Below are 24,885 nucleotides of genomic sequence, written 5' to 3' on the forward strand. Positions count from 1 at the left end.
GTTGCAAGTTATTTCAAGAAGTTATTGGTAATCAAAGCCATTGCTTCTGAAAGCGCAAGCTATCTTTGAAGAAATGCAAAACCTTCCCTCCTGAAATGTTCAGCCGTCTCTCAGCAGAATTTTCCCAGTGGTCAAGTCATCTCCCTGACCGCCGTTCCAGTGAGCGTCTGAGCTGCTCCAGGAGTATTTGCATTCGGCTTCCTAAAAGCCTTGATTGCACTGGCAGTGTGTGCATGACAGTAAAGATAAACAGGGTGCCTGATGTAATCCAGTCCTGCACTAGCCTGACCCAGACCCAGCTGGCCTTCTTAGCAAAGACCCCTCACCCACAACGAGACGTCAGCCAATATTGACTAGACGTGATAAAAGACGAAAAGGGTCCATGACCTGACCCACTCCAGGGAACCCAGCCCTCAGCAAGCGGCAGCCGATACTGCTGTAACTGCCTTTGGATGTGTTAATATTGTGCTGAAGGCAGAGTATGAGTTCACTGCGCCAGAAATGTTGAGGTGCACTAATGTTGAAGATATTGTACAATAAACTTGATATTCGTGTTTTAAACAAAATAAATATAGTTATATTTATGTATTCACTTTACGAAAGAACTAGGATTTGGATAATGGTTAAAATTCATTACTTGTACAGTTTGATTCCTCCTCCTGCATGGTAGTTTTAAAATACAAGTAGCATGTAGTATTAAGCATGTTATATATCACTTACAAAAAATTATCAGGAACTACAGCTTAATTTTTTATTTTTTTTACTTGACATAATTTATTCTTGCGCTGGAATTTAATGCATTAATTCTGAACCTAGAATTGTTTAAGAGGTTATGCATGCCCAAGCTGGGCCATACTCTTGTGTTCCTACTGATGTGGGCACAAGACATGTTGTTTTTTCCGTTAATTCAAGAGCCAAAATCTCGAAATGTCATTCCTGGCACAAGTTTTGGAAAATGCTGCAGCTGTACAGTACAGTTAAGACCCATGCCAGTGTTTACCCTGCGAGGGAGCTCGCCTTGGGTGGGGAGGGGCGGGGTGGGTTGTACAGGATCTCAGATGTCTGATCATATTCACAAAAGGAGCATTTGTGCATATGGTGCGACTTCAGTGAATCTGTGGCAGCATCAATATCAAAATCAGTTTCCTTTTCATAACCCTGAGACTTACAATGTTATTGTCTAGTGCAGTGTTTCTCAAACCGGTCCTTGGGGACGCACGCTCAGTCCATGTTTTCGTTCCCTCCGAGCTTGCTGCCAGACAGTCCACTTTTTTGCTACTATGACAAGAGCATAGGAAGCAAAAATGTGAACTGTCTGTGGGTCCCTGAGGACCGGATTGGGAAACTCTGGTCTAGGGAAATGGGATACAACACAACTGGCAGTACTGACACTGTGATGATATAGGCACCACCATTCCTGGGCTGAGAATGACAACCCACAATTTCTGAGTAGGTGAAAATATCCTAGCCATTACTTCCTGACAAAATAGTTCAGTGTTGCTTTCACACACAGCAGTTACTATTGCACAGGTCATTTGGCTGATGGAAATAAAAGACACATTTGGCCTTCCCAGGTGTGTAAAATTAAATACCTTTTATTGAATCACACAACAACCAACACACACATTTTAGAAGACCAGTGAGACTGTATGAACCATAAAAAAATAACTATGTACAGCTACTTGGTATGTAATACTCTACAGGAATGGTATGCATTTGTTCCTTTTTATTGCAGATAGTATAAGCTATTAAGGAAAGTAAAACCAAAACCAATGACAAATGATTGGTTACATCATCTAGATGACCAATATTTATTTTTCTTGATAATCAGAAAGTGTTCTGTGGTCTCTTGGATGTGGAACAAAGGATTCTCATATTTCTTTGCAATCTCTTTTTACAGTCCATAAGATCCTCTAGACTTTACCTATTGAACTCCCCAACACTGAGACTATAGGCAACATCTCAGTTAGGTTTCAATATAAAATCGCTAAGAAAAAAAACAGTTTCGGAAATGCTAGATTCCACCAATTTATCTATGATATGTAGATGTGATTTCTGATATTAAATGTGAGTAAAGTACAGACAAAACCTTCACAAACAGAGTGGAAAAACTTCAGTGTGGGTCCACCAATGTCGAAACAGATCACGTCAAAGTCACAAGTACTGTTACACACATTAGTTGGACAGCTATTATGTCCCCAAATTAATCTTTAGAGAAATCAAGTTAAACTGTTTCCTGTAGGACATCTGGTTCTGGGTAAACCTTTTAAGGAAGTTTTCAATTTATGATGTCATTTGATATTTTAGGAAACCAATGCCTATTTAGAATTCCTTTCTCTTTAGTTAATTTTTGTTCAAGAAATCATCCTTACGGGTCACTTACAAAAGTATGATACATCCATTCTTGTTTTAATTTTTTTTTATGACTGGGGAAAAACTAGAAACCATTACAGTTACAGATCACAGATATATTAAATTGGGCTTTTTCACTTGCAAAAGCAGCTCTTGACCATAAGACCTCTGCTGCAAAGTGTGTCCATTTCATTGGTTTTCTTTTTGGTGCCAAAACAGCTGCATCAAAAAAACGCTCAGTTTTCTTCATGCCCCCCCCTTCTCCCACAAGGGAGTTTAAGCCCATAACCAACAAGTTAAGGGTGTTAACTTGTAGAAGACCGTTAAGTGAGGTATGCATAATCAAAGACAAGGCTTCAAAGACGTCTTTGGTGCACTGAAGATTATTCATAATTTATGTAGTACAGTAATAATGATAATGGCAACAGAACAAGACTTTGCAATGCCATCTGTTAGAATATTTCTCCGATTAAAAGGCAGTTAGAATATTGTAAAGTCTGTTCCGGGTTCTGCTATGTCCAAGCCTTTTATCGGTCCAGAAAGTCTGTCAGTGAAGTTAAACAGCAAACAAAAAAAGAACTCAAAACGTATTTCTAGTTGTGTCATTTTGGATTTAGTCCATTGCTCCCAAGACCCTGTCCCTGTGACTTAGAAGCCCTTAGCTGAATGTCTCTTACATGTCTTCATATAGAAGCATTCCACTGAAAATAGTGAGTGGTTCCACAGAATGGGCCAGCTTCCCCATGACAAGGTCCACGCAAACCGTGTCTCCCACCTGCAAGGGGAGGATGACATTGAAGACAGCCAGAGACCCTGGGATGGGCTTGACCTCAGCCGTTGGCTTGTTCTCCAGACCCTCCGGCTGGTAACCAGCTGAGTCTGCACGGGCTACGCCGTAGTTAGACTTGGACAAGACTGCTTCGATTTTCATATTCTTTTGGCCAGTCAGAATAGCGCTGAAGAAGTAATGTCCGTCCAGAGGTGCAGTGAAGATTCCTAAAAGAAAAAAAATCTCAGTTTGAGTCAAAGCATGGGTGCAAGACAATGTGCAAAGGATAAGAAAATTGCATTAATATGATTGTAATCATCATCAAAATATGATGTGATGTCTGGAAAGAAACATACTAGTCCTTTTTACCTGTTTGCGGGTTATAGAAATCACCCTTATTAACAAAGACCTTGTCAAAGATGATCGTTCCAGAAGTAACCTTGGGGTATGTTAGGGCAGCGGAGAAGGACAACTGCGGTACATGGGCATCAGCCCCAGCCAGACCTATGGGGGATATAAAAAGAAAGCTCATCATACTGGAATGCATATGGCTCCTATTCCGACTCTACGCTGAGCACCCATAAGCCCACCACTGACAGTAAACATTGACCGCAACACACACGTGGTCAAAGGCAGCAGGCTGCATTCTTGGCCTTGATTTCCCCTGTCCTTCCTCAACTTCCTGCCCATAAATGACCCTGGCCTCATAAAGCTACTCAGGTTTCAGGTCAACATGGCTTGCATGTCACGATTTTCCCAGTACTGGTCTTACTGAGGGAGTGGCATGGTGGTGCAGTGGTTAGCACTGTCGCCTCACACCTCTGGGACCCGGGTTCGAGTCTCCGCCTGGGTCACATGTGTGTGGAGTTTGCATGTTCTCCCCATGTCGTCGTGGGGTTTCCTCCGGGTACTCCGGTTTCCCCCCACAGTCCAAAAACACGCTGAGGCTAATTGGAGTTGCTTAAATTGCCCGTAGGTGTGTGTGTGACAGTGAATGGTGTGTGAGTGTGTCCTGTGATGGGCTGGCCCCCCATCCTGGGTTATTCCCTGCCTCGTGCCCATTGCTTCCAGGATGGGCTCCAGACCCCCTGCGACCCAGTAGGATAAGCGGTTTGGAAAGTGGATGGATGGATGGATGGTCTTACTGATTGCCTTTAAATGCAAGTTTTTTTCTCCCCCTACGGCCTCAACAGCTTCTATCTAATGAGACTTGGTTGGCCAGTTATAATACCTATAGCTACTACTGCTTCAAACTAAAAACCTTCTAAGAAAACTTGTGATTAAGCTTAAATAAACATTATTATGTTGTTTTATCTCAGATACGGCAAATTAGTATATGTTTACTAATTAGTATATACTGACATTGATTAAACGATTAGAAGTATGGATGGAAATGTGCTCAAACTAGAACTACTACAGAATCACAGTTTAAATTATTTATTGGCCATTATTATATTGAGCACTGCTGCCTCTCTTCTCCACTGTTGTGGTTTCCAGTTCTGCTTCTTCCATGTGTATGTATACCATGTGTAGTTGGCATGTTCTCCCCATGTCATGTGGGTTTCCTCTGGGCATGACAGTCTCCTTCCGCCGTGCAAAGACATGATTGGCATCTCTAAAGTGACTGATGGTGTGTGCGTTATGTGAAGGACTGGCATCCTGTCCAGGGTGTGCTGTTACTGCTTGGGATAAGCTCCTCCCCCCATCTCTCATTATTGTCCAGTAAAATCAGAAATGAGACAAAGTAGAATTACAAAAAGCTCATTGGTTAAAATGAAAATCCCACTGCAGCCACAGTATGATGCCAGGAACCTGACTGGACGCCACTGACCTGTGATACGAGGTGACACGTTCTTCAGATTCAAACTAAGTAAAACTAAGTCGCTTCTAAGAAGAAACATGAGAACGTACCTGGTTCTCCTCTCAGCCCTAGAGGCAAAGAAACAAAACATTATTTTCAACACGTGGAATCGTACAGGTACTACAAACTAAAGGGTGAACCTTTATTCCTATGGCAGATGTAAGCGGAAATGAGCTTTAAGTGCCAGTGCCTGTGTGCTCTCTCATTTGTCAATGTGGTAAAGTGGTAATGAGGTACAGTGGTTCACCTGGCAGTCCCCTCGGACCCTCATTTCCTGGTCTGCCCGGTGGCCCGTCCCTTCCTGGAGCCCCTCTCGGTCCTGGGGGTCCCTGGTACCCTCTCTCTCCTTTAGGGCCTGGTGGACCGGGAAGCCCTGAATGGAAACACGGTAACTGAGAATTACTCGTCCCCTGAGACACATCTCTACCTTACTTTCATATAACCTTTCATTTAGATGTTAGTATATGTAGCGTCCTGGATTTGGCATGTAAACGTCAATCTGATAATATGATGGATTACTTGTATAGTTTAGCCTGGTGAGTGAATCGGAAGTCAGGGAATGATTCAGTATGGTGTAGTAAGTCTCAGCAATTTTAAGATTCCACGATTATTTTAGGGTTTAGGACATAAGAGGGGTCATAATTCATACAGAGGCTAACCTTATAATCAGCCAATGGTATGTTTTGAATGGGTGAGTGACAGGGCAGGGGCACTCCAGGGCCCAATAAAATTTTAGTTGCGGCCAGAGCTCCTGTTGTCACACCCCTATATAGATCCTTGTTATTGAGAGATATAAACTGTTGGGTTATGTGGCCAAAGGAGGTTCGGAGAGCCTGAGGACAGCTGACAAAGTGCTATGGAATCTCTGTGAAAGTTACAGCTCTGTTCTAAATGTGCTAGGTGGTACAAGACATTTCAAATTGCTTGCCAGAGAGGTACTCTAATACTGCGTGTGTGCCGCTTGTAACAAGCACTCGGAGAGAGAGAGGACCGCTGACTGCTGTCTGTGAATGAAGAAGAAAAGACTCCAGTTTGCAGTTAGTCTAAACTTCCACCCGCATTGAGGGAACACAATACCTGACACAGGCTGAATTATGGCTTAACAGCCTGGAAGTCTCACCTACGGCCAAACGCCCATCTGGCACTGATACAGCCAGAAAAGGGAGTGAACTGTGTCTGTGCGAGAAGGGCCCAGAGCCTATGCAACTCAGGGATCCCCTAGGTTTCTATGGGGGAGATACAGTGCTGCATATACTAAACATCTTTAAGTGTAAAATCTAACGGTATTACAGACTATTTAATGAAAAACTTACCCACATAATCCTGGCTGGAGAAACTCTGGAACTCATTGAGAATGTGAAGCAAAGAAGAGTTAAGGTGTTTGATTTTGCGGTGAATGCCATTTAGTTCTGTGCTGTACACTGTGTCAATGAATCCACTGTGAAAGGTGACGGTAGCATTAAGCTCATTGATGCAAGTCCACAGTCCAGTGACATGCTTGTTTAGACCCTCCTTTATTTTTTGCACGTTATCAGTAAGCGTGTCCAGCCGATCACAAACAGTCTCCATTTTGGAAAGTCTCTTCTCCAACCCATCCTTTGTCTGCTTACAATCACCCATCTCCAATAAAAAGTTCCTCCCTAACTGCTGGATTTCTTTATCTATGTGGTCAAACTGACCTCTGGTGTCCTCCATGTGCTCGCTCAGCTCTTGCTGGACTTTGTCTATCTCAGTGATGATCTTGTCCTTCGTGTTGCTGAGGTCAGTAATGACACTGTCGTGCTTTTGGACGGTGTGCTCAAGGCCCTTGAGCGTATCATTGATGGAGGTGAATGTTAAGATGACCCCAGACAGTTCCCCTTGTAGAGATTTCAAGTTACCATTTAACGAGTTTCCAGCAACGCTATGGCCATCTAGGGGCTTTTGTGGTTCAAGGTCTCCTGTTCCCGTTGGTTCTTCTAAACTGATCTTGCAGTGTCCACTGCACTTCTGTACGTCCTCCTTCAGTTTCCCCACTTCCTCCTGCAAGTTGGAGCACACCTGAGAGCAAGCAGTTTCATCAGAGTCTATTCTGTTGTGCATGTTCTTGATGTCTGTCTGCCATCTCTGAAGGGCATTGTTAGTACTGTTCCTCAATGTGCTAAGCTCTTCTGTTAGTGACTTGCAGATATCACAGTCTTCTACATTTCTCCCGAAGTTCTCCATTTCTGTAATTATCCTGTTAAAGTGCTCCCCATTTTCTCCAGTCAGGGCCTTAATCTTGCGGACATCACGCCCAAGGTCAACAACTTGGTCCATGAGAGAATCTCCTGACATTGTGATGTCCTTCAATTTATCATTAAACCTCCTGATTGCACCCTCGTTATCTATGACTTTCCACTGCAGTGTTTTAACTGTATCTTCAGTAGCTTCACCTTCTCCTGGAACAGGTTTGGGCTGGCAGGATTCTATGCAGGTGCTCATTGCTGACGTCAGCCTGCTATCGATGTCAGAGGTCATATTCTCAATTCGGACCAAGCGTTCATCATGATCAAAAATGGTGTCTTTAAGGATATTGATGTCCACCTCAAGTTCAGGCATTTTGGCGGTCATATCATCAAAATGGTCAAGAAGCACATTCCGTGTGTCACTGAGTTCCCTCTGGCAATAATCTTTTAGGTCACTTTCCATGTAAGAAAATTTCTCCTCTACCTTTTGTGCTGTACTGTTAAGCTTCCTTTCAAGGTCACCCAACAGATCTTTGAATTTATCTTCTCTTGCAATGGCACCACTAGATAACTCTCCATCTAACCGGTTGTAGGTCTCAGATACTGAGTTCAACTTCCTATCTAAATCGTCAAGATTTCCTTTAATGTCATCCACACGATTGCAGCAGTCTTGATAGTTAGTCTGGTCCTGCCGCAGGCTTTCGAGGGCCTGACGATGTTGTTGGTTCATGGTATAGACAAGTTTCTCCAAGGCACGGATCCTCTCACGGTCTTCTTCTTGCTGCTGTTTGAGGTCATCTACTCCAGACTGGCAGGCAGAGCAGGAGTGCGTAACCCTTGTCTCAAGTTCTCTGAGGATCTCCTCCTTTAGTGTGTCTAACCAGCTACCACCTCTTTTGTCGTCCAAGTTGTTGCTGCTGCCCTTGCCATTGACAAGGTGATTGTTGATACTGACCAGAGTTTTGTCATGTGCACGTGTTCTGTTGTCTAGTTGGTCTAGTTTTGTCTGGATGCTGTGGATGGTCTCCTTCATCTCTGGCTGAGCAGCATCAGCGGGTGTCTTTCCACTGAAACCAGGCTTCTGTATTTCCTCCTCAATCTTCTTGTTCATGCCATGCAAAGTGGACTGCAGGTCCTGGAGATTCTTAGTCAAACTCTGAATCTTTTCTTCCAGCTGCTTAATTTTGTCATTATCTCCTCTTCCTAAAACAGATAGATATGTGGAGTTTTGAAAAGAAGCAGTTCAGAGTCAGTTTTGCAGCAAGATTTATGTCCTAGAGATTACTCTCAGCATCCTGTGATTCCTGCCTCTGATGACAGGCGATTTAGTGGTTTGATTGTCTATTTACCTCCACCCATTTGCCCAGTGCTACTGCCAGCACCAGTGTGTACTGGACTGGAAGGGTTGGGCCGTGGTCTGGTTGTGGAGATCTGGGTGTCTGACCCTCCATTTGGCCCCTCACTGCAGTCATCTCCAGTGTATCCACGGCAACACTTCCATTCCATCTCTGTTACCATCTTATATGCCACCTTATACTTGGGTCTCATGTATGTCCGGTACCTACAGGAGAAAAAAAAAAGAACAAAAACCTCAATTAAGTGAAATATAGACAATGGATTTCCTGGAGAACTGGTTGAATCCCTTGTAGAGTGTTTTTATATGTCTGTGAAAATGATTTCTACAAATATGTCTAGAATGTCTTTTATTACTGAGCTGTTCTGGATATTTTAAAATAGAACCTTGTGGGCACAGGAGCATCTAGCGAAGCAATTTGTTTCTGGAGGAGTTCAGAGTTAGAACAACATACTTTATTAACCTGCCTAACTGTTCCTTTGCTATATTTTCCCATTATATTTTCCCTATATAAAACCTAATTCCCTAATTTGATAACACATTAAATTTATTTTTTATTGCAAAAACCACCACCAAGGCAAATCTTTTCAAGAAATGCCCCCCCTCTGTTCTAAAGCTGACCCTTCCCTTCCCCCACCCTGGCGTGCAGCCTTGTTCCAATTCGGTAAATGACCGATAAAATAGAATAATTGAAAACTTCTGCCTTATTGTATACTTATACAGTATGGAATAGATGGACACAATCCAATCATTTATTTTAAAAACATTAAAAACCACTGAAGGAAAAGATTCAAGAAAGGAAAACAATTGAAAAATTCTGATGTGGTGCAGGAATTCACAATTCTGGGGCAAAACAAAGCAATGTGCATATGAATTTCCGCACCAAATCAGAGAATACGAATTGTTTCCCATAGTTTTCTTATCAGAAAGTTGCTTTCCAGTGCTCTTTCAGGTCTTTTCTGCGTTTATTAGGCAGCATGTATTCCCTCAACTGTTGGGAATAAAACCAGCTGAAAATCATGCAGACTTTTCCCTCCAGTTCCAAGCCATCTGACCTTCAGCGTCTTGGGGGTCCAATAAATGGACTCAGTGTCACAATAAAACATCGACGCCAAATCCCAAAATAAATTCAGACTCACGACTGCACTCAGTACACTGTTGAAACGTATTTGTAAATAGCTTGTTTTTAAGATTGTTGTTATTTTACCAAAGAGGGAATAAATTTTACGCTTCTAATTTCCTGCACATGTAAAAGCAATTCCCCCGTCTTGGTCGTCTAAGCTCTGATTTAGAAATACGTGCACATCTGCCTTGCAGCTGTGGAACTGGCAGTTTTCATACGAAGGTCTCAGTGATGTACCAGCTCAGATAATTTTTTCTCCCACAAAGGAAGAACCAGGACAATTATTAATCCACTGTGGTTAATAACATACAGAGGAGCTCAGCTCTTTGGGGACACAATAATGTAGGCGGAGCAGAAATGACATTCACCCATTTATAAATGCACAAGTTCTTGAACTGTGGAAGAAAACTCATGAAAAACAGGTTTGCTAAGTCGAGGCAGCTATGGGTGCTGGTGCTGCTACTACAACTACTAATACAAGTACTGTTACTATTATTGTTATTATTGCTTTATTGAAACAGGAAATAAAAATGCTGAATATCTAGCATATCATTAATGGAGGTGAATGTTAAGATGTCCCCAGTCAGCCTTCACATCTACACAAAGGTTTCATTAAATAGTTTATCCATCGTCAAACTGCTTATTCGGGGTCTTGGGGAGCCCCCAAAGCACACGGCAGAAGACACCTTAGATGGGACATCCGTCCCGTGAAGGGTTCGCACATACACCCAGTCACACGCTGTGGGCCGTTCACAGGTGGCATTTCGCCTGACAGCATGGTGCTGTACTGCGTGTGGAAACCTGCCCAACATGGGGGGGAATACGCAGCGCAGGGACGCCACATTTCATTTCTTGCGCTGTGTCTAATGCAAGCTGCAGTGCTTCAATTATACGACGCAGTTTTGTTGCACCGTTTCTCGCGCATAAGTAACAGGAGTGAAGATGAACTTACGTCACCACACGAGAGCACTGGATCTGTCCCCAGGAACAAGGCTGGTAATCTGGTTTCACGTAGGTTTCCACTCCATCCTCCACCACGCAGCTCACTGTCCGTGTCACCACATATGCACACCAATTTCTGTGAAGAGCGACAGAAAAAGTGGACCTCAGGTCATTTAAACATAACAGTTTTATAACCTGTTATGCAGGAATCTACAGACAGGAGTCTGAACATGTATCCATAATGATTTTTAGAAAACTACGGATCACAGAAATCATATGATAAACAGTTTACTCATAAGTTTGCATTTTAACTTTAGCATCCTTGTATGAATTCAAATGCAGGAAGAATGTTCTTTTTTTGTAGAAGGAATTTCTTTCAGGCTTCACATTCTTGCCATCCTCAGATGTTCAATGTAATGTCTTCGTTTTCCAACAGAAACAATTGCAATCTGGAAATGAGTTTAATTATGCACCGGTAACAAAGTAACTATATTAAGAAAAATCAATAGTGATATGGTCTCTATTAAAGTCTTTAAACTTAGTCCAAAAAAGAGGAGAGCATAAAGTCAGTGATGCAGCATTTACAGCAAAATAAAAGTAAACTGGAAATATGAAATGTTTCAGGACAAAGACAGTGGAGGTTTGCACAGTCTTTCAGTTCAAAGGGGTCATAGCTGGAGAGTATTGCATGTGAAGCATTTCGTTCCCAGTGCATTAACTCAATGCAGGCCAGATTAATGGCATTCAAGTACCCATTTATTTCAGAGCACTCAACCATGCACTTGAGTCTCTTGTTTTGCTATCTAAGACGACCCATGCATCATACGCCACTTGTGGAGACTCAGGAGTATCTGACTGTTTTTCCCACACGCCAGCTTGGTTTCAGTCAATTGGCGAGATCAACTTAAGGGCTGTCTTTCAATGTGTATGCTTGAGCGTACAGTACTTGAGTTATGGCGTACCCGTTTTATGCCATCTTCCTTTGCTGAAGACCATTTCCAATATTCAAGAACAGAAGTAGGGAGAACAGTAAAAATCCCTGAATGTCATTCCCGCCCCAAATACCAAGGATACACCAGTTGCATCCTCGCAGAATGAGACCAGTCCCATAATTCATTGTGCCTCAAATTCATTCTTGGGAGGCTAGTTAGCAAGACCGGTCATGCCAAGACCACAAGTACAATCTTTGCGTTCTTGATACTGCGAAGGACCCAAGGACGACATAACAGATGGTCATCATCTGGGAGTATCATATGGATGGCATGAAAATGAATTTCAGAGACAGCATTTCAGCAATGCTAAGCCTTGTTAAAGGTTGAAAAATTAGGTTTGTAATTAATGCCCTTTTTTCCCACATGACTTTTCTGTCCGGATTACTCCCCCCCCCCCCCCCCCCCCATGTACAGTATTCTGCATGAGTCTTAGGCAAAGAAAATTATATTTAAATGATCTTCATGTTGGTATAAAACGATGATATTATGTCTGTCAAAGTGTGTCTGCTTTGCCATGTCAAAACTACTCATAAGGTCAATCCAGCATTGGCAGTTACACCCAATATATTTCTTGATTCTGATGTCTAGTACCCACCTTGTCTGGCTAATCAATACCTCATTGAGGTATTTAACTTATTAAGTTAATACATTAACTGAGTTGGTGGTGAAATTTAACGAATACCTGGAACGGCTGAGGTGCCCCTGACGAGAGGTCTGGGAACCAAAGCGGTGTTCATCTAGCCGTCCAACACAATATCAGTAACCTTTTAGAGAACAGGAGAAATTCTTATTTAGTTTTTATTGTGTTACTGTTAATTCGTATGTTTAGTTTGATTCTGTGGCTTCGCCGACCGTATTGTAATGTTTCATGATTTCATGTTGTGTGTGAGTCATGCATCATGATATTCACCTGCTTAAATGGCATGTCCGTCTGGGCTGATGTGAGCCTCCTGCAAAGGTCACACACACCTTCAGCTCGATTAGTTATCTTTGCTCCCTGTGCTTACTTTTGGGTGACTTTTTTATCAAGCGATTTTACATCGCTGTCTCATGGTGACATATCTGCTGCTGATAAGCCTGTGGTGCTTGACAGGACAGGACCTGGTGACCCATGTATGGCTTCACTTAAAATAGCTGGGCTCACTGTAGCTCAGGAAAAAGGGGCTGGCTGATAGTGATGGACGCTTCCCTGTCTAATGTCACCAGCAACCTCACATCGCAACCCGCCTCTTTCCCATCCAGAGCTGCTGCTATGCTGGGCCAGCAGTAGATTCTGTATTTAGTATCTGTGTCTGCAGGTAGGTGTCAATTCTGAACATCAGAAAGAATATGTTTCACTTTGGTGGGGGAAGCTTGGTTATGAGGAGGATAGCTCTGGGAAAATGTGCTAAGTGGCTCTTGTTCAGAAGGATTTGTAATGTTTCCCTGAGGACAGTTTATTTTCTAAGATTAGTTCACAAGAGTCAGCAGCTGCTGAGAAGCGCACTGGGGAGCTGATGTACTGTAATGAAACTGCCCACAGCCAGGCACTAAATATATTGGTGTGCTCTGGCTTACTTTTTTTTGCATAGGGTTGCTGTGTGCTGTACGCAATGTCTTTGAGCTGGGGAGGCAGCTGTGGATACTGTAGATGTTTACGTCATGCTGTGCCTTGACAATTCTAAAGGAGAATCGTGGAGAATCTGCACTGCAACAGTCCTCTCATCATTGTTGTTGTTCAGTATTCTACAGTGAACTTTCGTTATGCAAAGTGGAGAATTCATTCAGTTCATACACAAAGAGAAATGTGCTGATATCAAATCTCTTTAATATCATCCAATACCTGCGCAACTATTACATTTCATTCACAATGCAGCATGTACGGTAAACCAGAGTGTTGTCTGTGTGGATTACTTAAGAATCGCATGCCAACCTTGCTGGGTAAATATCTGCTGTAAATGGTGCCACCTAATCTCATACTCTGAAGAGTGGCACAGTATTCCCTTTTGATTTCTGTGGCTGAAACTGAGTACTGAAAATGTTCAAGAGTGTCGTCAGAAGTGGATAGTTCATGTCCAGAAAGTAAAACCCCAGACCAAGATTTTGTTTCAACCAAACGGTTGAGTCCTCTGTGACTATGACTCTTTATGCTAAACTGGTTGGTTGAAACAAAAGCTTGGTCTGGATTTTTTACTTTCTGGACCTGAACTACCCACCTCTGAGTGCAGTTTTATCCCCTTACTCTGTGAGGATCACCAGGCATGTAAATAACAAGCTAGATACTGTGCATGATTCATGTAACGCCATAAAAAGTATAAATTGTGTATGTTACAGATACTCAGCAAAGGTATTCTATAAAACAAGTCTAACTTACATTGCATTCACCTGTCAGTTTTCCCTCAGTGGACTCAGCATTTCAGATAAGCAGATATAGATGCCGAAAGGCATGTCTTTCTAATTACACTGACCATCTGAGCAGCCCGTGGTGCATTAACCTAAGAAGACACTTATGCCATTGTCTGTGGCACTGTCCCTGATGAGAATCAGCGCATTTTAAGGAACTGTTGGCATTTGGTACTGCTCCAGTGGAAAACAGACATTTACTATCCCCCTACCCAACAGTAATTACCCCCAATTTCATGTAACAGCTTAATATAGTACTGGGAAGAGCAGGGACAAAATATCCAGGCACTGAGTCTGGGGAAGCACACAGGAACAATAAGATTCTCCTTTGACAGATTTTTTTTTTTTTATCTGAAATATTTCCAGTGGCTCAATTGGTGTGTTTATGACCCATGACATCCTCACTTCCTGGGGATGAATGGACAGAGGTTTATACACAGCCGTCCCACAACGGCAGTGAAACCGCAGCAGCAAAGCTTATGGTCCTTATTTTACTGCCATACACCCAATGTCAACAGGCTAGATTTCACCCTTATACTAAAAAAGATTACTTTAGATTAATGTCTGGGAGGCACTTAGGCCAAATGCAAAACCCATTGGTTCACTGTATAGTCCTCCGTAACAGCCTTAATGAAATTTATGGAGAAACGTCCAAAGCGGATGTAGTGGACAGCAGATGTGTTTTGCCACAGATCCAAAGCCTGGCCATTGTGCTGCCATCATAGAGGTTTAGTTAAATGTTTGTGATATATGTTACAACGTATATTTGGTCTCTCCCCTATAATGACTGCGATATGTCCAGACTGACTGACTATTCACTTCCAGGAAGAAATCTGGACATTAGTCAATGCATACCTGTAAATTTTACCTGTAAAGACATACAGGAGTTGGACAAAATAACAGAAACATTGAAAAGGACTTTAACTCTAAAGTACAGAATTTATAATGACAAACGTGGCTTCAAAGGTGAGTCATATTAGGTTACATGCACATTGACAATAAGCATTGAGCACCGTGGTATGAAGCAACTACGTGAGCTCCGAAGAGATCCAAAACTTGGTTCTGGAATTGCTGAAATGGTCAAAAAAGGCGTAATAGTATTTAATGTGTCCAGTCTCTAAAATCATGACAAAATATGACAAACAAGGATAAAATTGCATTAGTGGTTAAAGTTCATCAATAAGGACAGACTAACATGCCACAGCTAAACATGACAATCGAACTCTCAAGAAAAACTGTAGGTTGTGACTTTCACATAGTTAGAGTCTATTGCATGACTTCCATTAAGAACCTCATGCATCCAATGCTAACTCACAAGGATGCATAATCTGGTGTAGGGAGCCCAAATCCTGGAGCACTGATTAACAGAAACAGAAAGTAACATGGTCTTACCAGTCGTATTTCTCCTATATACAGACAAAGTACATTTGCACCTTTGTCACCCCTCCACAAATTGGAGGCTTTTATGCTTGAAGAATGTTCACATGTCCCACTACACACAACATGTATGACAGCATTTGAAGGAAGTTTGAAGCAAAGCTACGTCCACTAAATTTTTGCTGTTCTTTCTGAAGGTCACTTGATGTCATCCTCCGATTCATGACAAACTGTCTGATAAGTTAACGGTCATTAGAGAGTCGCTTCTGCCCTCTACCTGTCTGGTTTCTGGTCGTTCCCAGTGTCTGCTGATTCGCCTTATTGTTGTGTACTGCTGTCTTAGAGACTTTGAGCCTGGAGGAAACTTGCTGCTCAGTGTAGCCTTCTGCCAGCAGAATCTGAATTAAATCAGGATTTAGAATACAAATTTAAAAAAAAGCTGTATATAAATATATACACATATTGTATCATTTAAAAGAATAATATGTGCAAATATCTCAATCACATGATTTAAGACTTAGGAAAAAAAATCCACAAAGCTAATAAGACACTGTGAGTATAAAACGCCATGAGAACATAATTAAGAACAAGTGTTTCTGACAATGGAGTAGCTAATCAAAATTTGGTAATTGGTCAGTGCGTGTGATATTATTCTGTTTTATGGTCATAGATTTACTGTTTTTATTTATTTCGATCCATGGCCACATGGTTTTGAATCACGGAAACATGACTCCTAAAGTGCATTAGTTGTTTTTGCTTAATGTTATCCAGACACCCAATCAACTTCAAAAATCTCAAAATTTGCCTCAAATGACTGGTGAAAATGTGACTTCACGCTGCGTACATCTCTTTGTTTTGCTCACAGCACAGTTTCTGCCATTTTTTTTTTTTTGTCCACAGGGTGGGGTCAGTCTTCGGTCCCCTGGTCACATACCACCAGATTCCACGTAATTTCAAGTAAAAAACACATTTGCGAACAGCATCCAGTATTAAAAAAAAAAAAAAAGCCAATCAACGCCAAAGGCAAATGAATGCATTGAGAAAGCGTGACTCATATCAATTCACATCCAGCAAACAGAACAGGAGGGATGAAAAAGAAAACATTATAGAATAATGATCTGAATATGAATCAGCATATAAATCCAGAGGTTCAAAGGCTGTGACTTTTAGCGTCACATTATAGCATCAATTTTAGCGTAGATGCCTTAACAGTTTCTGCAACAAACAACAATTATTAATTTTGAATAAATTCCACGCTAAATTCACTGAATCATATTAGCAACAGCGGTGCCTTACACAGACTTAAAAGGCCAATCACAGATCAGTCCATGTCCACTACAATATCTGCTGCCTGTGGTCTATATTAATAACTGCCAGACAACTCCATTCACCTGATAACAGCTTATCCAGGCATTAATCATAAAGCAGTAAGATACGTACATTTTTCTTGGAGAGTTTCCTGCCCCATGGGTTAATTTTCACATGACGTCAAGTTGAACAACAGCCAGGGGACTTTGCTAGCACGCTGAAACAAAACTGATTTGCTTCTGCTGGATTTTAGGCTTACAGGAATTCCCCTTCTGCCGTAGTCCTTGGTTTTCTGTTTGAGTAAACAGTTTGAATGTGCATCTTCCTCAAAAATGTCACGATCCTAGATAATCACATGACATTTACTGGTCACCATCTCACTTTTGGGATTAGACATCAAATAAAAAAAAAAATTCCGTTTCAGTAGGCAATGTGAATCTTCCCTACAAGTGCCTTGATTTTAAGTAATGACATCACATTTACTGGAAACTACTTCTATTTTAGGATTAAACATTTTATGTGAGTTCTCCATTGATCTGCCCTGCTATTGCATTTCAGTTTCTTGAGAACAAATCTGTAAGGATACAAATTAATCACGTCATGTCATGTCATGTAAAACTCTTTCTTTCATCAGATGACTATTCAGACTCCATTACTGTCAATTTCCATACTAGTAAAAGCATCACAACACAGTTTGTTTTATCAAGAATTCTCCGAGAGCCCAGTGCAATAGCCTAGACTGCTGTTTCATTCCTGCCCAAGTAGGAGACCCATGCCTTTCTCTAGTCTTCCCACTAGTCTAGACTGCAGGTGGAATTAACATCTTCTCTCCTAATAAACCGACGATACTCCTCCAACTGCAGATCAGTGCAGGGCTACTGAGATGAAGGGAGGGTTCAGTTTAAAACAATTTCCCTAGAGTCAGGGACAACACCTTCACAACATGAGTCATGGGCAGTTTGCTCTTAGCCAGATGTTGACCTCTCTTGCATGATGCACTTCTTCACTATGCACAATACGATAAATAAGAGAGTGTTTTAGTACAAAGAGTGAATTGTAAATAGCAAACCATCAGTATATAAACTAGTGTATATAACTCTATTGTGAAAGTCACCGTTTATTTACAATGTTTAGTATATAATTAAGCATCAGTCAAAGGTTTTATTTTTCATAGTACTGTATAACCAAACGTAATGGGCTGTGTCCATTGCCAGATGACTAACCCTGGTTAATTCAGCGGATCTGTTTTTGAGCTCCTAAGGATGTGCCAGGCAGCAAGTAACATTTAGTTGCTATTCCATTATTTCTTCATTACTAGCCATTGGGGAGTTTTGTATTCTTCTGTTGGTTTCACACTTAATGAAAATGCTACTTGGCAAGAAATCTATGCGATTTCAATCCCACGCCACGTCGAGTATGTTTATTGTTAGCGCACAAATCATTTGGCAACACTGAACACTGTATATGCATTTGCGAAATCACTGGAAATCAAGGCACATGTAGACAAAATCAGATGTTGTATATACAGTCACGCATTGAAAACCCACAAATGATGAGAAATTAATGAATGTGGAAATGTAAAAATAAAAATAAAAAAACAAAGAAAGAAAAAAAAACATGACCAGGGGCTAAAAGATATATTTACTTCATACTGGCTTCTAGAAAATCTATTAAAGAAATGGGAAATTCACATGAAACATTGTTAGTATGAGCTTTGACCCTTGTGAACATGCTCTGAACAAATGCATGGAAGCTGCATCTCATGAAGAGTAAAGCTGGGGGACCCTCAGCCTGCTACTAGCTGACTGATGAACTGCAAGTCTTATGACAATACTTTTACGTAAAGGGACACAGTTACAGTTAAATGGAAGAAAGTGATAACAAGCAAATAAATAAGATCATAGTAACATGGTTGCAATTAACCCAGCATGTAATTTAAAATACACTATCTGCATGCAGATACAAATTATTAAAACACTTTAAATAATATAAAAACACTTCTTAGGCAACTGTATCTAACGCAATGCCTTGCTAAACAGTTTTTTTCCCAACTAAATTAAACTGGCATCTATTCCTGGGTGTAGCATGTGACCCTGAACTGGATAAAAAAAAAAAGTTAGAAGTTGAATGCAAATATGTCTATAAGGAATGATTCTATCTTCAAAGTAATAGTTTGAACACTGACTTGGATTTTATTACGAAATGGTGATAACAGATTAGTCTAAGATGACTTGAATTACTCATATACAGCCTGTATCATTATGAATGGTTCACTAATCCAGCGACAGTGGCAACCAACACACTGCCTGGACTGAACTTAGTACTCCTAGTTCCAGTTTAACTACATTCTGTTCAAATAACAGACATTAGTACAATTTGCCCTCAAAAACGGTGAGTCTTGTCCAAACTGACCTGCTGTAACTCCTTTTGTTAACGCAACACATTCCGCTACGTAGCCCTACAAGCGCCTGCTTTACCTCCATGCGACGGGGGCACGGAGTTCAGATCGATCACTGAGATGAAGACAAGCAGCCAAGGTCCCCCCACAGAGGCTGGCAGTCCCCAAAGTTAAAAAAACACGCACTGCATCGGATCAAGACAGAACAAAACGGAGGGCAAAGCAGCGGGGAATGGCAACAACAGGCCACAATATATCATGTGAAGGAATGAGCGTTTGGAACACTGGAACAGCGAATCAGAAATGCAGATGCATTTGGTGAAAGTTGAATTGTTTGGACAAACTAGAGAAAATAGGCTATAAGACTGGAAGCCTATCCGCACTGTATTGTAATATACCCAGGGCTGATTTATTATGGGGTGGGGGGCCCTGGGCTAAAGTCATTGTTGGTGCCCTACCCACAGAATACAATGCTGCTGTAACCAGGAAAAAAACTGGGGCCCCTGCAGCTTGAGGCCCCAAGCTACGGCCCAGGTTGGCTCTGCATAAGTCCAGCCTTGAATGTACCCACTGATCAAACGTGAGATCAAAAGGTGGGATGAAAGGGGCACGAGTATCGAAAGGGGCTCCCTCTGATAATCCTCAGAAGTGGCTCCCGGAAGCAGTTTGTGTCCTTATCGGCTCAAGAGAACGGAGGTATTCACGGTGCTGGGAATACTGGTCTGTGATGTGCTGCCTCTTTCAGGGGCTTAGTGCATTCCAGCACTGATAGTATTGAGGGGGTCACCCTCTTCCTTCTTCAAAATTATCAGCGGCAGTGGGGGGTGGAAGTCAAAGAACTTGACAGGATTTATTCTTGGTACCAAGTCTGCATATAATCCCTAAAAATGACATCACCTTGATTTATTTTTCCCCTGTTTATTTAGTAAATACTCTCATACACACAAACACAGACACATACACACACACACGCATGTATGTATGTGTATGCGTCCTTAAACACTACACACTTCTGTAGTTCTACCAGTTTTGACATATTTATCTAGTAAATGCCTCTCCCCCTACGATGTACAATGAATGCTACCATCATGGATTTCAATAAACCATAAAAAATAGTTTCGAATGAAACCGATCTCTAGAACTACATACATTCCATTCTAAAAACGGATACATCTCGATTGTAAGAATATCCTTTCAGATCATTTAAATGGACATTAAAGCTTGTGTGTGTGTAAACTTTTCTATTATTCTTTTGATGCTCTTGGAAACAAAACCCTCCACTCAGCACTTTCCCTCACTTTCTATGGGCTAAACCTAGTAGAGTTTTAGGAACCAGTACCACCCCCAGACCACAACACCAGTACCACGGCAGATTGGTGATAATTATAAACCTTAGTGCCTTTAAATTATGGCCATGCCTTTTACACAAGGCCCCTTTTTCTATATCACAGTGAACCTTTAACCTTGCAGATATCCGAACAGGTGCGAGTGTGTTTATGTTTCATAAGCTATGTAATCTCTTGCTCAGTGGGTAGCACTGTTGCTTCAGGATGCCACGGTTTGGGGTTTGAGTGTCACCCCTTCTCTGTGTGTGAAGCTTGCATGCATCTTCTTCCCAAGTCATGTGGCTTATCTCCTGCAGGCCAAAGACATGCAGTTAGGCTAACTGATGTTGCTAAATTGAGTTCGTGCATTTCTGTGCCCTGTGATGGACCGACATACCCACCAGGCTATCCCAAGTCCTGAACCCTAAAGTATCTGAGATAGGCTCCATAACACCTGAGACCCTGACAGTATATTGCATATAGATAAATATATAAGGGCTCAAACAAACGTTTTACATTTATAAACATGAGCAAATATTTCACTACAAAGTTATCTGTCCATCTTCAGTAACTGCTTATCATATTCAGGGTGATGGGGGGTACAGAGCCTATGGGAGAAAGCAAGGTAGAGAAGGACGTAGGATGGGGTACAAGCCCATTGCTGGGCACATTCACACCTATGGGCAACTTGGTAACTGCAATTAACCTCAGCATGTTCTTGGACCGTGCAGAAACAGGAGTGCCCAGACAAAACCCCACGACAACATAAAGAGAACATGCAAATTCCATACACATAGAGCCATTGTCATGGCCCGACTCGTCGGCTCCTCATGTGTGCCACGCCCCCTCATTACCCACGTGTGCTTCCCTGATCGTCTCCAGCTTTGTCCATTTACTTTGATTGGTCCTGTCTTATTTAAGTCCTGGTCTCCCCTGTTGCCCTCGTCTGTCATTGATGTTAGTGAATGTTCGTGCTTCGTCGTTTGAATAAACCCCAGTTTGACCCGTTTCCCGCCTGCCTGCTCGTTCCTGATCGCTCGCGCTGCCTGAGCGATCTTCCGTCCGGCACGTCCCGTGACAGCCATAGTAGAGACTCAAACCCTGGTCTCAGAGGTGTGAGACAACAGTGCTTACTACATTATGCCCTGCTAATAACATAAATAATCTTACTAATTTTAACTAACTTTGACCTAGAATCTAGGCTATAATATGTGTGTATTAGTGGATTAGACGTAGTTAAAGGCTAAAAGATCAGCCTAAGGAAAGTCCACGATGAATTCCAGCTGCTGTCCCTCCCTACACAATTTTCACCATAAAATCCGCCCCATTTCAGCCATGCATACTTTTATAAATCGGATTAAATTTGTGGCTTTCCTTTAAAACGCATGCATGATGCCTTCATTACAAGGTAACAGATCATATAGCTAAAGAAATGTGCGATCAGAAAAAAAGGAAACTCGATAAGACAAAGTCAAATGCACCACCTGTAGAATACAGACAATCGATGCTGAAACACAAACAGATAAAAGCGTTTCTGTCCTCAGGATGCAGCTCCAGAAAAATCAACTGGGGGGGCCTGAAATACGTTTGATTTGGCAGTTTGGGACACAATCCACGAAGTTAGCAAAGTCTGCCCCTAATATCCGAGCTCTGCCAAACCAGAACAACATGCAGCTCACAATGGCCTTCACATGCAAGCCTCCAATCTACATCCCACATGTTCGGAAGATATGGCCTGTGTATGACTTCATTTAATTAAAAATCACTAATTCAGAGTCAAGAAATAGCTAAATCATCAAATACAAGAGTCATATCCACTGTAACTGTTTCATTTTCACTATGTCAGTTGTGTCAATAAGTCTGAACTGAACTATCACTTGACATCAATGTTTACTTGCTGCGGTAAGTAGCAGGTGTATGCACCAATGAATTATACGTCACAAAAATACAAAATACAAACAGACTTCCATGGACTTTCTAATTCCCAGAATTTGAAAAAAAATGAGCATACTTTTCAACTGGTTTTTGATAACGAAACCAGTCAATTGGCTTGGTTTGGAAAGACTACTTGCATGGGTTTGTTCTGGTAATGAGATGTGACCTGTTCATTGTATTTTCCTACATGCATTCTGCAACTGTGATCACACCATTGGTCAGCGGGAAATGCAGCCAAAATGTTTAATGCCTTATTCTGATGTCATCAGATTTTTGACTACCAGCTTCACAACATGACAACTGATCTGGCAGACCGGCAGCCTCTTTATGGATCCATCCTACTGCAATCAGATCGCAAAACTGCTACATCAAAATGAGTTCATGATATCCAACTCTATCCATCACCATTAGGGTGAGTAAAGGTGTCGTTGCAGAATCTCAACCTGGCAATGGGATTAAAAATAAATTACAACCAAAATATGTCACTATTAGAGAATAATTATAATTAAAACGACTTGAACAGTGCCCCCCATCTTGGGTTATTCCCTGCCTTGCGTCCATAGCTTCCGGGATTGGTTCCGGGCCCCTGTCACCCTGCATAGGACAAGCGGGCATAGAACATGGATGGATGGATGGACAACAGTGGAAATCCTGAGTCATAGTGGATACAACTGTGTCTTTCCTCTACATACACTGGGAGCACTGGACAGGAAGTGAATCCCAAGAACCATATTTGGCAGGTAAGTAACTGGGTCTGATCCACTCCCTCCATGACAACCATTTGGTAAATGACTTTGAAAGGGAAATGTATCCGAACAAATGAAAACTACACCTAGTGTTAAACACAGAGACGGATCTTGGGAATATGTGTGTTTCCACTTGTCCTTGGAGCCATTATTACTTCCACAGAATAACTAGCTCAAACTGGCTCAGGAACATTTCAGCCAAAACCTGTTTGCTTTTGCTAGGCGACTAAAACTTTGCTTGAAGTGGACACTGACCCTACGTGCACAAAAAAATAAACAAGGAAATGATTAACTGGGCAAAAAAACTCACAAAAGTAGACAAAACATGAGGTTTGAATGAAAGAGGAGAGTCTATAAACACAGTAATAGAACCCTAGTACGCTAGTATTGTTTACTTATAATTTTTGCTTATTTTTTATCAAGGATGCCAGTATGGATATGATTTCCACCAACCAGCCCAGGTAGCAAATCCCCTCCGAGGTTGAGCGTCGAGTGTAACTCTATGCAAAATGTGTTTTATATGATGAACTCTCCCGTTTCCAACTTTGTCACCTTGAGAGTGCTTTGGGTGTTCAACAGCTACAGAAATTACATTTCATTTGTTACTTCAGTACGTCTATACTCCCCTTAAAATGCACGGCACGATTAATAAAATACGACAGACTGCAGATGCTGCTGGCGTTTAGCAGGAAGGGTTACATGCCAGACAAACCCCAATGCACGTGGATAAATTTTGCGCTCATATGCAAAATTAAACGGGGAAAACAGAAAATCTTACTATCACTATCATTTACTATCACCCATTCACGTTGAAGAATCCAGCGCTCTGACATCGTAGTAAATTCACTTATTATAACGCCCCTGCATGCAGTAGGAGACTTTAACAACCCGTCCAGATAAGCAGTCCTCTGCAACAAGAAACGAAATTCTTGGAGGACCTGTTTTAAGAGATTCAATAAATGAGCCTCTGGTTTCTAGGAAACGTTCAAAGTATGTTTTAAGAGGACTGAATACAGACTGACATTACCTGTGTCTACTAGCTGCCTTCACTCCATTCTGTGTGAAGGACTGAGACTGACTCTGTCCCGAATAGAGATTATATCTTTGGGGGAAGCTCGCACTCCTGCTCCATCCACAGAAAGTAAGAACTGAAAGCAGCACATACAGAATAGGTCCAGCCATCCTTGCACGCAACAGGTTTTATGAGAAGGATATACTTCCACAGAAAAGTGATGAATCCCGGGAGCTACGTTTAAAAAATTTAATGTAATTCCACAAAAAGCAGGGGAAAGGAGAACAACCCCGTGTCCGTCGTGGCGCAGTCCTATCTCTTTATTATATACGTATCCATTCTTCAGGATCTGCCTTTATTCCGATAACGGTCAGTTCTGCAAAAAAGTTATATTCGTGTATATATTTGCTCCGTTTCAGCCTCTTCACGCTCAAACCCTGGAGATCAGAACAATAATGAGTTAGTTTGTACCATCTTACGAGCCCACGGCGATACTCGCGCAGCAGCAAAACCCCGTAATAAGTCAAGCCTTCGTCTGCTGTGACTTAAAGCTCCTTCCATCCACTCCGCAACGCAGGCGGCCACCTTCGGTATCCAGCCCGCCGCAGATGACAGGCCTTTCAAAATAATCACACCCACCATCGCAAATATTTGCCCTGAGAGAAATATTTATTTGCACTACAACGTCCGATTCTGTCGACCCAGTTCATTATTATTATTATTATTATTATTATTATTATTATTATTATTATTATTGCATCGCATTACTAGTTTTGTCTAGAAAAATTATATGGATTCTAAA

General features: G+C 41.7%; 1 protein-coding gene across 2 annotated transcripts; it reads right to left on the bottom strand.

Annotated features, from left to right (window-relative positions):
• Positions 1 to 1,579: 1,579 nt before the first annotated feature.
• emilin1b (elastin microfibril interfacer 1b) lies at positions 1,580 to 24,664 on the bottom strand. Of its 2 annotated transcripts, none has more exons than XM_048974288.1 (8): positions 24,099 to 24,664; positions 10,619 to 10,744; positions 8,539 to 8,750; positions 6,296 to 8,392; positions 5,230 to 5,355; positions 5,033 to 5,050; positions 3,491 to 3,625; positions 1,580 to 3,348 (listed from the first exon to the last, which is right to left on the bottom strand). In XM_048974288.1, exons 1-8 carry the CDS (start codon positions 24,251 to 24,253, stop codon positions 3,026 to 3,028), a joined length of 3,192 nt encoding a protein of 1,063 aa, XP_048830245.1. In that variant the 5' UTR covers positions 24,254 to 24,664; the 3' UTR covers positions 1,580 to 3,025. The 2 variants fall into 2 exon arrangements, with proteins under 2 accessions (XP_048830245.1, XP_048830246.1); XM_048974289.1 differs by having other exon boundaries at positions 24,555 to 24,659.
• Between the last annotated feature and the right edge of the window lie 221 nt (positions 24,665 to 24,885).

Source organism: Brienomyrus brachyistius, chromosome 14 (genome assembly GCF_023856365.1).
Source record: "Brienomyrus brachyistius isolate T26 chromosome 14, BBRACH_0.4, whole genome shotgun sequence".
Taxonomy (NCBI): domain Eukaryota; kingdom Metazoa; phylum Chordata; class Actinopteri; order Osteoglossiformes; family Mormyridae; genus Brienomyrus; species Brienomyrus brachyistius.